This window comes from Dromiciops gliroides, chromosome 4 (assembly GCF_019393635.1).
Source record: "Dromiciops gliroides isolate mDroGli1 chromosome 4, mDroGli1.pri, whole genome shotgun sequence".
Lineage (NCBI taxonomy): Eukaryota > Metazoa > Chordata > Mammalia > Microbiotheria > Microbiotheriidae > Dromiciops > Dromiciops gliroides.
In genome coordinates, this window is record NC_057864.1 from 313,057,190 (window position 1) to 313,070,538 (window position 13,349).

General features: G+C 36.3%; 1 protein-coding gene across 1 annotated transcript in view; it reads right to left on the bottom strand.

Annotated features, from left to right (window-relative positions):
- The window catches only part of RNGTT (RNA guanylyltransferase and 5'-phosphatase), a 366,172-nt gene that overhangs the window by 5,463 nt on the left and 347,360 nt on the right, over positions 1–13,349 (bottom strand). The window contains 1 exon segment of the mRNA XM_044004408.1: positions 2,218–2,341. Within this exon segment, the coding sequence (XP_043860343.1) occupies positions 2,218–2,341 (124 nt within the window).

Genomic DNA, 13,349 nt, shown 5'->3' on the forward strand with positions numbered 1-13,349 from the left:
AGGGACCTAGAGGAAACTGAGGCTATGAAGAGTTCAAGTGACTTGCCCATGACTACAAAGAAAGTAAAAATCAGCAGAATTGCTGTCTATTGTGAATTATATTCCCACCTCCATGCCATTCACCCCATCTGGTTATTTTTATGACATCTAGCTATATAGATTATAACCACTTTAATAATCCTATTAAATAAACTAAATTGTTAAAGGAATTAACATTTCCCTCATGGTATATAAATTCAGTAGTAGTATTCTTAATTTACTTTTTGCAGGGCAATGAGGGTTAAGTGAGTTGCCCAGGGTCACACAGCTAGTAAGTGTTAAGTGTCTGAGGCCGGATTTGACCTCAGGTCCTCCTGAATCCAGGTCCGGTGCTTTATTCACTGTGTCACCTAGCTGCCCTCATAAATATCTTTTAAAATGTAAGAATACTGGGGCAGCTAGGTGACACAGTGAATAAAGCACCGGACCTGGATTCAGGAGGACCTGAGGTCAAATCCGGCCTCAGACACTTAACACTTACTAGCTGTGTGACCCTGGGCAACTCACTTAACCCTCATTGCCACTCCCCCCCCCTCCAAATTATGGTTTTGGTTTTAAAAGACTATAAAACGATGATATACATTATATAAACTGGCATTCACATTTCCCTCCTCAAGATAAGAAAGAGCCTGGCTTAATATGTCCCTCTTTTCCAAATCAACTCTGATCCTGGCCACAGATCATATCAGTTAAGTTCTAATAATAATAATTTAGTAAAGTTCATCTTTTAATACATGAATTATATAATTTAATTCAACAAGTATGTATTAAGCACAAGTAAGAATTAATAAGAATTTATATGTACAAAGCACTATTCTAAGCTGTGGGAAAGAGAGGAAAAAAAATAGGAAAAGCCCTTATCCTCAAGAAGCTTATATTTTCTTATGATAAATATAGTAATTTATAATCCAACTATTTATTCAGTTATCCCTTTAGGTACCTTAATTTTGAGCCACCTAAAATAGTTTATTTTAAAAGGGAAATACTTACTAATAATATCTTTTATGGCTCCCAATTTGACTTTACCTATAAAGTATTTTTGTAGGATAGCTGTTCTCTTGGACAAATGGAAATACTGGTCTCTAGGAAAAGTGAAGTCTTAGATAAGGTGAGGGGGGTGGAGCGGGGAGGAATAAGAAGAAGAGAAGAAGGAGGAAGGAAAGAGGTTATTTATTCATCTCTCAAGGAATACTTTGTTTCCCAAAGAGGCATAAGGAACCCCTTTCCTTCACAGCCTTAATGTAACATAACATAAAGTCTTTTTAAAAATACTAAATGTACTTTAGATTCATTAACACTGGAGAGTGTTGTTAGCAGTTCAATGAGTGATAATGAGGGCAAAAACATGCATTTCACAACTTTGATTCACTAAAGCATCTTTTAAAAAGGTAGACTGAATGGTATACTATCTGGTTCCATAAACTATATAAGCCTCTTTGCCTATTTTTCCTCACAAGCTAATTATAATTACTACTATCATCACCTTTATCATATTTCATTGTGGGCCTATACTTGACACAATGGTTGTCAGCACTACAAGTTGAGGATGGCAAGTTATAAGAGCCCTAAAACTGAAGCTGAAAATAACAACTCTTAGGAACAGAAATTTACCTTATAAGCCTCAATTAATCCCTGTTTGTCCGTTTAAAAGACAGCTACTTTTCTGAATTCCAAAAACAATCAAGTTTTATCTGAAGAATTTAAAGCCCTCACAATAGTAAAAGGACAGCATTTTTATGGCTTTCATTTACTTTGTTCTCCATTGTTTGTAAAACTATTTTAGGAGCTTGAAATTACATTTTCCCCTACTAATTTTGTCCTTTCCCATCTGGCAAACAATGATTTTTGCTGTTTTGAATAGAGCTGAAATTACCATGGCTTTTTTTTTGTTCAACAAATTCAACTTGTAGTTTGTTATCCTGCCAAAGCATCTTTCCTTAGTATATCAGCTCAAGTTAATGTAGTCCTGGGAAGGGAGAGGACAAATTACCTAGTACAATAAAGATCTCTAAACAGGTCTATAGTGAGATGTCCCCAATAAAACCACCCATTAATCTGATAATCTCTCAGTCCTAGGAAAGAGGGACAAAGAAACAGTTACGTTCTTGGTTCTCAAACCATAACCACGTTCTTCTCCATAAGCTAACAGTGGTCAGAGGGTTATCATACCATACTTACCCATGGCAGTGTTATAAGCATTTGGAAAGCTTTTGTCTGTTCTCTGTCTCATGAAGACCCAGCTGTTGTTCTCAAATTTACATTCTATAATTTTATTGTCATATTGTTTTAGTTCCTTTGTCACCTGGTTTAAAAAGAGAAATGAGAGAAATGTTTTAAATCACTTGAAAACCTTTGTGCCTTCACTCTGTGACAGACACATTAAGAAATGCCAAAGACACCTCAGTAATCCATGCCTAGTTCTCTGTCATCATAACTGTCTAATCAAGCCTAGCGATGTGGTATGTGCATCCCCCTTGTACATATGCTCATCTACCCGACATTTTATAAATAGTTTTGAAATCTGCTGTCAATATATAGCAATTATACCACCAAGCAAAAACCAGCCACTTCTGGTTTGCCAAATGCAAATATGTTACCATGGGGACAAACCCTTTCCATTATGTCTGTGTCACATGTAGTTTAAGAAAGGAAGACACTTTCTGGGTTTCAACACCTTTAGAAAGACCTCCACCCTCAAAGTCACATTTCAAAGCCGAAGGAATTCCCTTTTCCAATTAAAAAAAAAGAAACACTTACAAACAGAAATAATTAATGTGATTCTTAATCTTTTGTTTAACATATAATTAACCAAGAACGTATTTCCTAAGCTGACCATTGCATTTAAGAATTTGTATTAATTTTGAAATTAAGCTAACTTTAAATTTGTTGCCATTTTGGCCTTTCATCATAGATGGATCACATCACATACCATTAAAGCCACTAAGTATCCATAGAGACTTAAAAACCTTTTAAAAGAAATTTTACTGAACTCCTAGGAAGCTTCACAAAAACAGAAAACTGAGCTTACTTCTCAACTTTCAAATCAAATGCTACTCATGGTTATATTTTAATTCTATTTTTATCTGGCATGGGTAACACTTTTCCCTCACAATTTGGTAGACTGAAATCATTTAGCATCATAAACATTCTTTGTTTATGTAGTAATTCAGGACTTTAATTAGTACCTAAGAATATGCAAAGAAGAAACTTTTTAAAGAGTCCCAATCCACAGATTTATTAATTGGATATATACATGAAAATCTCCCAATTTAACTAGTTTCCCTTTAAGAAAGGTCATATCGGATTGACTGACTTACATTCTCATTCACTTCAAAGAGAAAACAAGGATTCAAGTCTGTCGGCTGGGTAATACATTTTTGCAGTAAGTTCATTTTTGGGTATACTATCCTTCTATTTACTTTGCAATCTACTCCTTCTTTAGAAAAACAATGAATATAAGGCAACATAGGAACATGAATTCATTTTTTTTGGCTAGGCACCCACATTTATGGGACCATTGAATTTAAATATGGAAAAATTATTAGATGAGGAAACTGAGACCCAGAAAAGTTCATTGATTTATCTTCAACCATAAAGATAGTAAGGGCACACAAGATTTGGACCCCAGGCTTTTTTGAATCCAGATAAAACCTATTACACCAGGCTGAAGAAATGAGGCAAAAGCTTTTATTTGTGTGTCTTTTTAAAGATATCACAAATACTTTTCAGTAAAAGAAAAAAAAACCCAAAACCCTTAGGACAGGTAGGAAACTTTCATAAAATAAAATTATATCATATACTTTTTACAAAAATCATTAGCTAATGAGAAAGGTATCTAACTACTTCCTTTGTACTTTCAATAACTAGCAATTTCTACAAGTTGTTATCATATAGTTTATCATTCTTGTGTTCCCAGTCTCAGAATAGCTATAAATTATGTGTTGCTCTATCTGACTGCTGCAATTAAGCCACATTATTAACTCTCTGTGTACTCACTTGGCCATGCATTAGAAATCTAGGAGACAGAGCTTTCCAGAATGCAAACACCTGCCACTACACTGACCCAGATACATTTTTATATTCAAAAACAGCAGATTATTCCCTTTCATCGATCCCAATTGATGCTCATTATTCTAACCAGAAGGCAATCCACTGGGGTATATTACCCATTGAGCTAGGCAGTTTAAATGACTGTAACAGATCAAATAATATCTCTCAATTGGTAGAAACTGAGGAAGATTTACAAGGACCAAATCATGGGAATAGTGAGTACAGAGTATAAATTTAACTGTAGTTTCAAAACACTCACTTGTTTGTCACTAATTACTTTGAGCTATTTCATTTTTATATTGATGGAATAAAAAGTGAGAAGGAAAGGACATAGCCCTTGCTAAAATTATAGAAATATAAAACTCCATAAATATATATTATAATCAATAAAATATGTCAATACAGCCAACATGACATTTCTATATTATATAAGAACCACCACCACTATATTTGCCCTTCCCTAATTCTTGGGATTATATGAAGACATAATGCAACCACATGCAACAAAACTTTTATTTTACTACGCTAATTTAAACTCTAATTTAGGCAGGAGCTGGGATAAAATTTCCTTGTGTTAAACAAACCGGAGAGCAGAAATTATCAGCTGTTTTAATTATTTTAAAACAAAGTTCCCAAAGTACCACAGATCACAAATCAAGGCTTTGGAAGGAAACTTTGCTACTTTGAATGCAATCCATGAAATCAAAAACATTTCCTACAACAAGAGACATTGCTTTTTCTGTTCCTGTACTCTTTGACTTTCATTAAACCTTCTCATGCCCACTATTCAATATGAAAGGAAATAAATTCTAGAGTGTACCATACATATAAAAAATTAACAGATTAATTTTCTATTAAGAAAAATTTATTTCTTAAATACTATTTTAGTATCATAAAAATGTTAAATGTTTATCAGAACAAAGCCAAATAAATTAGGGAAACCCTTGATTCAGTTTGAAGCTGGAATTCTCAATACAGGTTTTTGTTGTTGTTGTTTTAAAGATGCCTATGTGTAATTTTCAGCTTTCAGCTTTGTTTTTTGCTTTGGACTTAAGAATGGGACTGAGAATCCTGATTCAGAGAGAGAATTTATTAGAAGTGGAATTAGATACTTGTGAACATGTTTAGGAGGCAACTAGGTGGTTCAGTAGATAGAGAACCAGGGCAGGAGTCAGGAAAATTCATCTTTATGAGTTCAAATCTGGCCTCAGACACTTACTAGCTGTGTGACCCTGGGCAACTCACTTAACCCTTTTTGCCTCTGTTTCCTTATCTGTAAAATTAGCTGGAGAAGAAAATGGCAAATCACCTCTGGTATCTTTGCAAAGAAAATCCCAAATGGGGTCACAAAGAGTTGGACAAGACTGAACAATGAACATGTTAAGTGAGATATGCTTCTGTAAATATACCAAAAATTTTACAACTCCAGTCTACAATTATTTTTCACTAATATTTCAACAGCAAAATACAGCTATTTACCAACTATTCCCCATATATACTAAAGAAGCCTCTCATACTCCCTGGGAGGTATGCATAGCCCTCTCTAGAATTCCTGTTCTATAACATTTCCTAAAAGCTGACTTTATGCCCTTCAGTGAGAAAGAACCCACTACACCTCCACTAAGTCACCTTGCAAGATAACATACGGAACACTCAAATGCTTTCTTGAACTAAAGTGCCAAGCATTCAAATTCCACTACAGAGAGCACAGCTCTTATGTTGTTTAAATGCCAAATGTACATTTGCCTAAAAGACTATTTTACAGAGAACTCATGCAAGGCAGGTTCTCACATGGTGGTCAGAAGAAGGACATCTCAATGTCTCTCTGAAGAACTCTGGAATACTGTGAGAGATGGTAGACACTGGCATGGCATGCCCACATCAGAGAAGGTGTTGTGCTCTATGAATGAAGCAGAATTGCAGTAGCTCAAAAGGAATGTGAAATGTGCAAATTTATAGACATCTCCACTCCAGTGTTCCTATGGATTATTTATGTTTGACCAGTGGTAGAGAGTTATGAGCTCAAATTGATCTGATCAGCCACAGTCAGTACCTTGACTCCAACATAGTGATGTCACTCTTGTCCTCTTTGAGAGTGAAGGACAACAAGCAACTATTCCATTTTGTTTAGAAGTTTTTCTTTATATTAATCTTAAATGTGCCTCTTACTACTTCCAACTGGGGCTTCTGGATGAACCCTGAGGCCAAGCAGAAAAAGTTGATTTCTCCTTCCACATGTAAATACATTTAAACACTTGAAGACAATGATCATAACCCCACTGATCAGCTTCTTTCCTCCACGCTAAACAACTCCAATTCTTCTGTTTTCCTGTGGAATGCTTCTTCATCCCACCATGCCATTTTCAGCCACTGACTTGAAGATACCAGTGAACTCCCAATCTGGAACTGAGCTTTTCCTGAATAGTAGATGTCTGCTATATCCAAACTAGTTCAGATATAACCATGCTTCTTCATGATGCATCCAAAGATATACTCTAGTCCTCTTCACCTCTTGCTCTCAGAACTTTCAGATCAATACTACCATTACTTCCAGAAAGAGCATATCAATTAAGTGCCCTATTGTTCTATTTGCCAACCGTATGAATTCTCAAACCAAAATACCCTTCATAGGCCACCTCTTTCCCAACATGTGCTGTCTTCCTTCTATTAAAATGGAAGCTTCTTGACTACAGAAACTTTCTTGCTTTCATATTTCTCAGTTCTACTTATCCTCCCCCAAACTCTCTGCTGACCATTAATCTCACATGTCCAATTGCCTTACAAATATCTCAAACTGGATGTCCAATAAACATCTTAAACTCAATGTGTCGAAAACAGAACTCATCTTTTCCCCTAAACCCTCATCCCCTCCTACCTTTTCTATGACAGCAGAGGGCAACACCATCCTTCTAGTCAGTCCCTCAGGATCACAAATTTAGAAGTCATCTTAGACTACTCACTATCTCTTACCCACCATATACAAACCGCTGCCAAAGGCTGTTGATTTCCCTTTTACAACATCTCTTGCATAGGCCCCACCTCTCTCCTCTAACACTGCCACCTCTCTGGTGCAGGCCCTTATTACCTCATGCCTGAATTATTGCAATTGGCAGCCTCAAGTCTCTCCCCACTCCAGTTCATTCTCCATTCAGCCAGTAAAGTGATTTTTTCCTAAAATGCAGGTCTGATCACATTACCCCCTACTCAACAAACCTCTAGTGGCTTCCTATTTGCCTCCAGGAGCAAATACAAAATGCTCTGTTTGGCATCAAAAGTCCTTCATAACCTAGCCCTCTCCTACCTATGTCCGCTCCCCTTACATCTTATTCACCAACACATACTCGTCAATCTAGTGACACTGACCTCCTGGCTGTTCCATTAATAAGGCATTCTATCTCTCAGCTCCATGCATTTTCTTTGGCTGTCCCCTATACTTGGAATACTCTTCCTCATCTACCCCAATTACTGACCCCCTGGCTTCCTTTAAATCCCAACTAAAATCCCACCTTCTACAGGAAGCCTTCCCCAACTCTTCTTAATCCTAGTGCCTTCCTTCTGTTAATTATCTCCTATTTATCTTGTGTGGACCAATTTTTAATTGGGGAGTGCTAGCTAAGTGGCTCGCCGCAATATTGGGGCAAGGAAGGAAACTGGCAGCCTCCCTCAAAACAGAACAAGATTTATTTTAACAAGAACAAATTTACGGGGCGGCTAGGTGGCGCAGTGGATAAAGCACTGGCCCTGGATTCAGGAGTACCTGAGTTCAAATCCAGCCTCAGACACTTGACACTTACTAGCTGTGTGACCCTGGGCAAGTCACTTAACCCCCATTGCCCCACAAAACCCAAAAACCAAAACAACAAAAAACAAGAATGAACTTAAACAAAAAACACAAACAGGATCAGAAGGATCAAGGGAAAGGAAATAAAAATGGGGAAAGGGAAATTATAATACCTGAAAAATACTACCGCCCAGGAATCAGCTGAAAATACGCAGCAGAATGCCTGTCACTTTCCAGCTTCCACCTATTCTCCTTCCCCAAACCTAGAAACACCCCACACAGTCCCAGCGAATGGGATGGCCGCTCTGACAGCCACATGACTGCCCTCACTAGGCTTCCAATCATTATAATTTTGCCACGCCCATGTAGGCATCGGGGAGTGGTGATGACGTGAGGTGCCAGAGCCCTGGCAATGGCTACAACAAGTGGCTGGAGCACCGTACGGTTTGCAGAACCCCAGGCCAGTGTGCGCCAAGGCATAGAAACCTCAAATAACAATTAATTCTTTACAATCTGTATGTAGCTTCCTTTGTATATATCTGTTTGCATGCAGTCTCCCCCATTAAATTATAAGCTCCTTGAGAAAAGGGATTTTCTTTTGCCTCTTTTTAAATTCTCCAATTTAGCATAGTGGCTAGCACATAGAAAGGGCTTAATAAATGTATTGATTGGCTGCATTTGGATCCACAATGCCATACAATGTTAAGTGAACTCTTCTGGATGCTACCCAGGTTATGTCTTTCCTAAAATGTGGTATCCAGAAGTGAATAAAGTACTTCAAATATGGCCTGATCAGGCTGGTGCATAGCAGAACAATTACCTCCCACTTGTCTTTCCTCCTCTTAATTCAGTTTAGTACAGTATTTGTTTTGGAAGGTAATATGATAATATTTTAAACCTGAATAAAAGTTCATGTCTTTATTAATAATAATATTAACAATAGCATAGTACACTATTAAATTTCATCTCATTAGCTCAGACCTGTTGAGATCTTTCTGGATCAAGATTCTATCAAATATTATATTAGCCATTTTCCCAAGCTTTGTGAATTTGACAAACATACCAGTTATGTCTTCATGAGAATCATTGATTAAAAAGGCTGAACACCAGAAGGAATAGGAGAGATCCCTTAGACATTCCACTAGAGACTTCCACCTAAGTTGATAGTGATGATTTAATGATTACTCACTCTACCCAGTCATTTCCTCAGTTCCAAATCCACATAAGAGGACAATCATCTGATGCATCTCTCTATCCCACCCACAAGCATAGCATGGTATGTCTACATCTGCCTCAATCTAGAATTTATTTTTTTCCATATAAATATTTTATTATTTTCCAGTTACATTTAGAGACAATTTTCAACATTTGTTTTTATAAGATTTCTAGTTTCAAATTTGTCTCCCTCCCTGCCCCCTCCCCAAGACAGCAAACAATCTGATATAGGTTATATATGTTCAATCACATTAAACATATTTCTGCATTGGTCATGTTATGAGAGAAGAATCAGAGCAAAAAAGGAAAAACCTTAAAAAAGAAAAACAACAACAACAACAAAACAATAGAAATAGTATGGTTCCATCTGCATCTAGATTCCACAGTTCTTTTTTTTTTCCCCCTGGATTTGGAGAACATTTTCTATCATGAGTCCTTTGGAACTATCTTGGACCATTGTATTGTTGAGAAGAATCAAGTCCACCATGATTGATCAGCATATAATGTTGTTGATACTATGTACAATGTTCACCTCACTCAGCATTAGTTCGTGCAAGTCCTTCCAGGTTTCTCTGAAATCCGCCTCTTCATCGTTTCTTACAGCATAATAGTATTTCATTACATTCATATACCACAACTTGTTCAACCATTCCCCAATTGATGGGCAACCCTCCAATTTCCAATTCCTTGCCACCACAAAAAGAACAGCTATAAATATTTTTGTACACGTGGGTCCTTTTCCCTTTTTTATGGTGTCTTTGGGAAAAAGGCCTAATAGTGGTATTTCTGGGTCAAAGGGTATGCACAGCTTTATAGCCCTTTGGGCATAGTTCCAAACTGCTCTCCAGAATGGTTGGGTAAGTTCACAGCTCTACTAACAATGCATTAATGTTCCCATTTTTCCACAGCTTCTCCGACATTTATTATTTCCCTTTTTTGTCATATTAGCCAATCTGATAGGTGTCAGGTGGTACCTCAGGGTTGTTTTAATTTGCATCTCTCTAATCAATAGTGATTTAGAGCATTTTTTCATATGGCAATAGATAGTTTTGATTTCTTCATCAGAAAACTGCCTGTTCATATCCTTTGACCATTTCTCAATTGGGGAATGACTTGGATTCTTATAAATTTGATTTAGATCCCCAAATATTTTAGAAATCAGGCCTTTATCAGAAGTGCTGGCTATTAATCTAGAATTTATTAAACATTTCAACAAGTGTTAAGCTTATTTCAGAATTCTGCATGTATATAAAAATGTTTGAATATGTGTGTGTGTACATATAGATAGATAGTACAGTGGGGGAAAACAATTCCAGTCGATGAATATTCGTTGAATGATAAGGTATTGATGCTACGGACACAAAAAGAGACAAAAAATAGTCCCTGACCTCAAGGATCTCAGTCTCATGAGAGAGACAGCAAGCAAGCAACTGTGTACTAAATAAACTATATACAAGATAAAAAGGAAATAATCAAGAGAGGGAAGGAACTTGAATTTAGAGGGGTTGGGAAAGGCTTCCTGTAAAACATGAGATTTTAATTTGAAGAAGTTAGGGAAGCAAAGAGGTGAAGTTGAAGAGGGAGAGAATTTACAGGCATGGGAGATAAGAAAATCTAATTCTATAGTTTTATACAGTACTGTAGGGCCAAGAAATGGAGTGTCTTGTTTCTGGAATAGCAATGAGGCCAGTATTACTGGATCAAGGAATGCACATCTAGGAGTAAGGTGTAAGAAGACTGGAAGGAGGGAGCTAGGTTATTAAGGGCTTTGAACACCAAACAGAAAATTATGTATTTGATCCTGGAGTGTATAGGGAGTTACTGGAGTTTACCTGATGGGGTAGAAAGAAGAGTGACATGATCAGACCTACACTTTAAAAAATGAATTTTGGGGTTTGAGGACTCGGATTCAAATTCTGACTCTGCAATTTACTACCTTTGGCAAACTGTCTCTCTGGGCCTTAGTTTCTTTCTCTGTGTAATGAAGGGGTTGGACTAAATGATCTCTAATCTCTCTTCTGGCTCTAAATATATAAGTTTATGATGGTTCTAAATACTTACTGAAACTGAAGGGAATAGTTATTAGAAATATGGTTGAGACAATATGTCCTATGAATCAGGAGGGAGAGATTACTGTGGGTAGATGTGGTTAAGAAAGGTTAAAAAGGAAAATATTTAACATGCAAGTCCAAAACTTTGTTTTACTTATTTATTAAAATAATCCTACATTAGAATCCCTAATGATTCTGTTAGCTTAGTTTTAGTTAACAAAAACTAATTACCTGAATGCATAAAATCAAATTTCTTAAAAATCATTCTACAGTGTAGATAGCTTGTTTACGTAATTACCAAGGGTTTGTGAAGTTCTGGTAAATTTTAAAATAGCTTAAGTTCAAAGGAATATAAAACTTCAGGGCAGTATGGAAAAGTCTTATTCTTGATCAACAGCACATTGATACTATGGAAAATTCAACACAAGTTCAGGAAGGAACAGAGGAGATTGGTGTTGGGTGAAATGGAAAGAGAAGAGGATTTGAAGTTCAAGGACCTGTTTCTGCTGCTTACTTTCTGTGGCATCTTGGTCAGGTCATCTAATTTATTCAGGCTTAAATTTCCTCACTGGTGAAAGGAGGGAATTAGACTTAATCTCTAAGGTTTCTTAAAGTTGTATAGCTATGACTCAAAGATTTTAATTTAGCAGTTCAGATAATACCATAATGAAAGCACATAGCAGAGAAGGCAGAAGAATAGCAATTGTAAAATCATTTTCATGCTATAATCTGTTTAAAGAACAATGAAAGAGGCCTCCATAATACAGTATTTTCATTCCATAATAGTATCAGTTTTAGTGTTTATTAATAAGATGGCACTTTTAATGTTTTGGGGGCTGGGATGAAGTAACGGCTTAGGGAAAGGAGATTTGCACAGATAAACTCACTTCAGGGATGACTGAAAGTGTGTGTATCCTACACAGGCTGAGGTGGATTACGAGATGGAATAGAATTGCACATTGAATGCTTTTTCATTTAAAGCTATTCTAAGAGGGCATTATAGATCTGGAAACTCATGTAAATAGTTTGGGTTATCTTTAAATCCTGATGATTTTCAAAAAGCAAACCTTGCTGTACAAAGTTTCTAAGACCACAAAAATGCATTTCCCTCTCCTCTTTGCAGGGGTCTTTGGTGTGGAATATTGTATATATTGTCAGAATTGGTTGAGGTGTTTGTTGTTTTGCTGAACTGTTTATTTTTCTTCGTGTGTGTGTGTGTGTGTGTGTGTGTGTGTGTGTGTGTGTGTGTGTGTGTGTGTGTGTGTGTAAAAGAAGAAAACAAAACAGTTTGGCAAAACAACCAATACCCCAACCCCTTTTTCTATATACATACATACATACATATAAAAAGCAGGGGAGGGGAAAGATATAGTCTGAAATGAAAGCTTTTTTTTTAAGTTCTAAGACTCTAGGCCTTAGATTAGAATAAATCCTGTGGCTTACATATGAAAAGCACTTGATACATTTTAAAGAAAATGACCTGGTCAATAACAAAATTTTTAACTTACAGCAACATATTTTTTTTTCCTTTTTTGAATAATAACATTACCATATGAGTAATTTTGTATAAGAAAACTTGAATAAAAGAAAAACATGAAAGAATGTGAAAAATAGCATGCTTCAGTTTGAGTTCAATCAATATCAGTTCTTTCTTTGGAGATGGATACTATGTTTCATCATTAGTCCTTTGGGATTGTCTTGGATCACTGTATTGCTAAGAACAGTTAGGCATTCATAGTTCTTCATCAAACTGTATTGTGGGCACTGTGCATAATGTTCTCCTGGTTCTGCTCACTTCACTATACATCAGTTCATATAAGTCTTAAAGCAACATTTGTTAAAATAAAGATCATATAATTTACTTCAAAGAGTCATTGGCTCTTAAGAGATGGAATATTAAAACCAAATTTCATTTAACTATTTAAACCAAAGTTGATTTTGTTTACAATTGATGTGTTTTTCTGTTTCTAAGTATATTCAAATAATATGAAGGTTAAATTTGGAATTGACCTATATTATGTCTGAATTGTGGTTATAATTCTATGTTTAATAATGCAATCTTCTGCCTTTGTAGTGTAGGAAAAAGAAAAATTAAGAGTAAAGGAAGGGGGCAGCTAGGTGGCACAGTAGATAAAGGACTGGCCCTGGATTCAGGAGGACCTGAGTTCAAATCCAGACTCAGACACTTGACACTTATTAGCTGTGTGACCCTG